At 72.8% G+C, this 643-nt stretch overlaps 2 protein-coding genes across 2 annotated transcripts in view; one reads left to right on the top strand and one right to left on the bottom strand.

Annotated features, from left to right (window-relative positions):
- The window catches only part of Rnf207 (ring finger protein 207), a 22,614-nt gene extending 22,101 nt beyond the window's left edge, over positions 1 to 513 (bottom strand). Inside the window, 1 exon segment of the mRNA XM_013031608.1 lies at positions 445 to 513. Coding sequence (XP_012887062.1) covers positions 445 to 513 — 69 coding nt within the window.
- Rpl22 (ribosomal protein L22) overlaps positions 424 to 643 on the top strand; it is a 9,158-nt gene continuing 8,938 nt past the window's right edge. The window contains exon 1 of the mRNA XM_013035132.1: positions 424 to 523. Within this exon, the coding sequence (XP_012890586.1) occupies positions 512 to 523 (12 nt within the window). The 5' untranslated portion in view covers positions 424 to 511. The remainder of the gene's footprint in view (positions 524 to 643) is intronic.

The following is a 643-nucleotide window of genomic DNA, read 5'->3' as shown; positions in this document are numbered from 1 at the left end:
TTTTTTTGCCAGTCCTGGGGCTTGAACTCAGGGCATGGGCGTCGACCTCGGAGCTCGGAGCTCGGCCTCCCGAGTCAGCCGGGAGCGCTCGGGGCGGCGGGGCTGCTCATCTCCAGTCGTCTCGGGGCGGGATGCCCGGCTCACAGGTCCGCGGCTTCCGGCGAGGTCAATTTCCTAACCGAGGGCTTCCTTCCCGAGACCTTCAGGAGTGGAGCTCAGCCGCTCGTTTGCCGGGCCCCCCCCCCCCCAGTCATGCGCAGTGGAACCGGCCGTCCCGCCTCCCGCGGCCCTCAGCCCCGCCTCCCGCGGCCCTCCGCCCCGCCCGAGAGAGCACGGACTCCACACGCCGGGAGAACCAATCGCTCTCAGATCGCGCGTAGCCCCGCGAGCTGCGGCGATCGAGGGGCGGGGCGGAGCGATTGATGTGGCCTGAGCCCTGCGTGCCCTGCGCGCCGCGGGCTCTTTGCGTCTGCGCGGTGCGTCTCGCTCCCTTTCTGCCTCCGCTGCCGCCATGGCGCCCGTGGTTAGTACGGCTCCGCGCGAGGCCTGGGCCCCGGGGCGGCACGCGGGCCTTCCCGGCTGGCTCCCGTCCAGGCTCGCGGGGGACGGCGCTTTGCAGCGTCCGGTCCGGGTGGATTGGCGG

The sequence above is a fragment of the Dipodomys ordii genome, unplaced genomic scaffold (assembly GCF_000151885.1).
Source record: "Dipodomys ordii isolate 6190 unplaced genomic scaffold, Dord_2.0 Scaffold6, whole genome shotgun sequence".
In the NCBI taxonomy this organism is placed as follows: Eukaryota; Metazoa; Chordata; class Mammalia; order Rodentia; family Heteromyidae; genus Dipodomys; species Dipodomys ordii.
The sequence above is the reverse complement of the archived record's forward strand: the minus strand, read 5'-3'. Positions and strand labels throughout refer to the sequence as shown.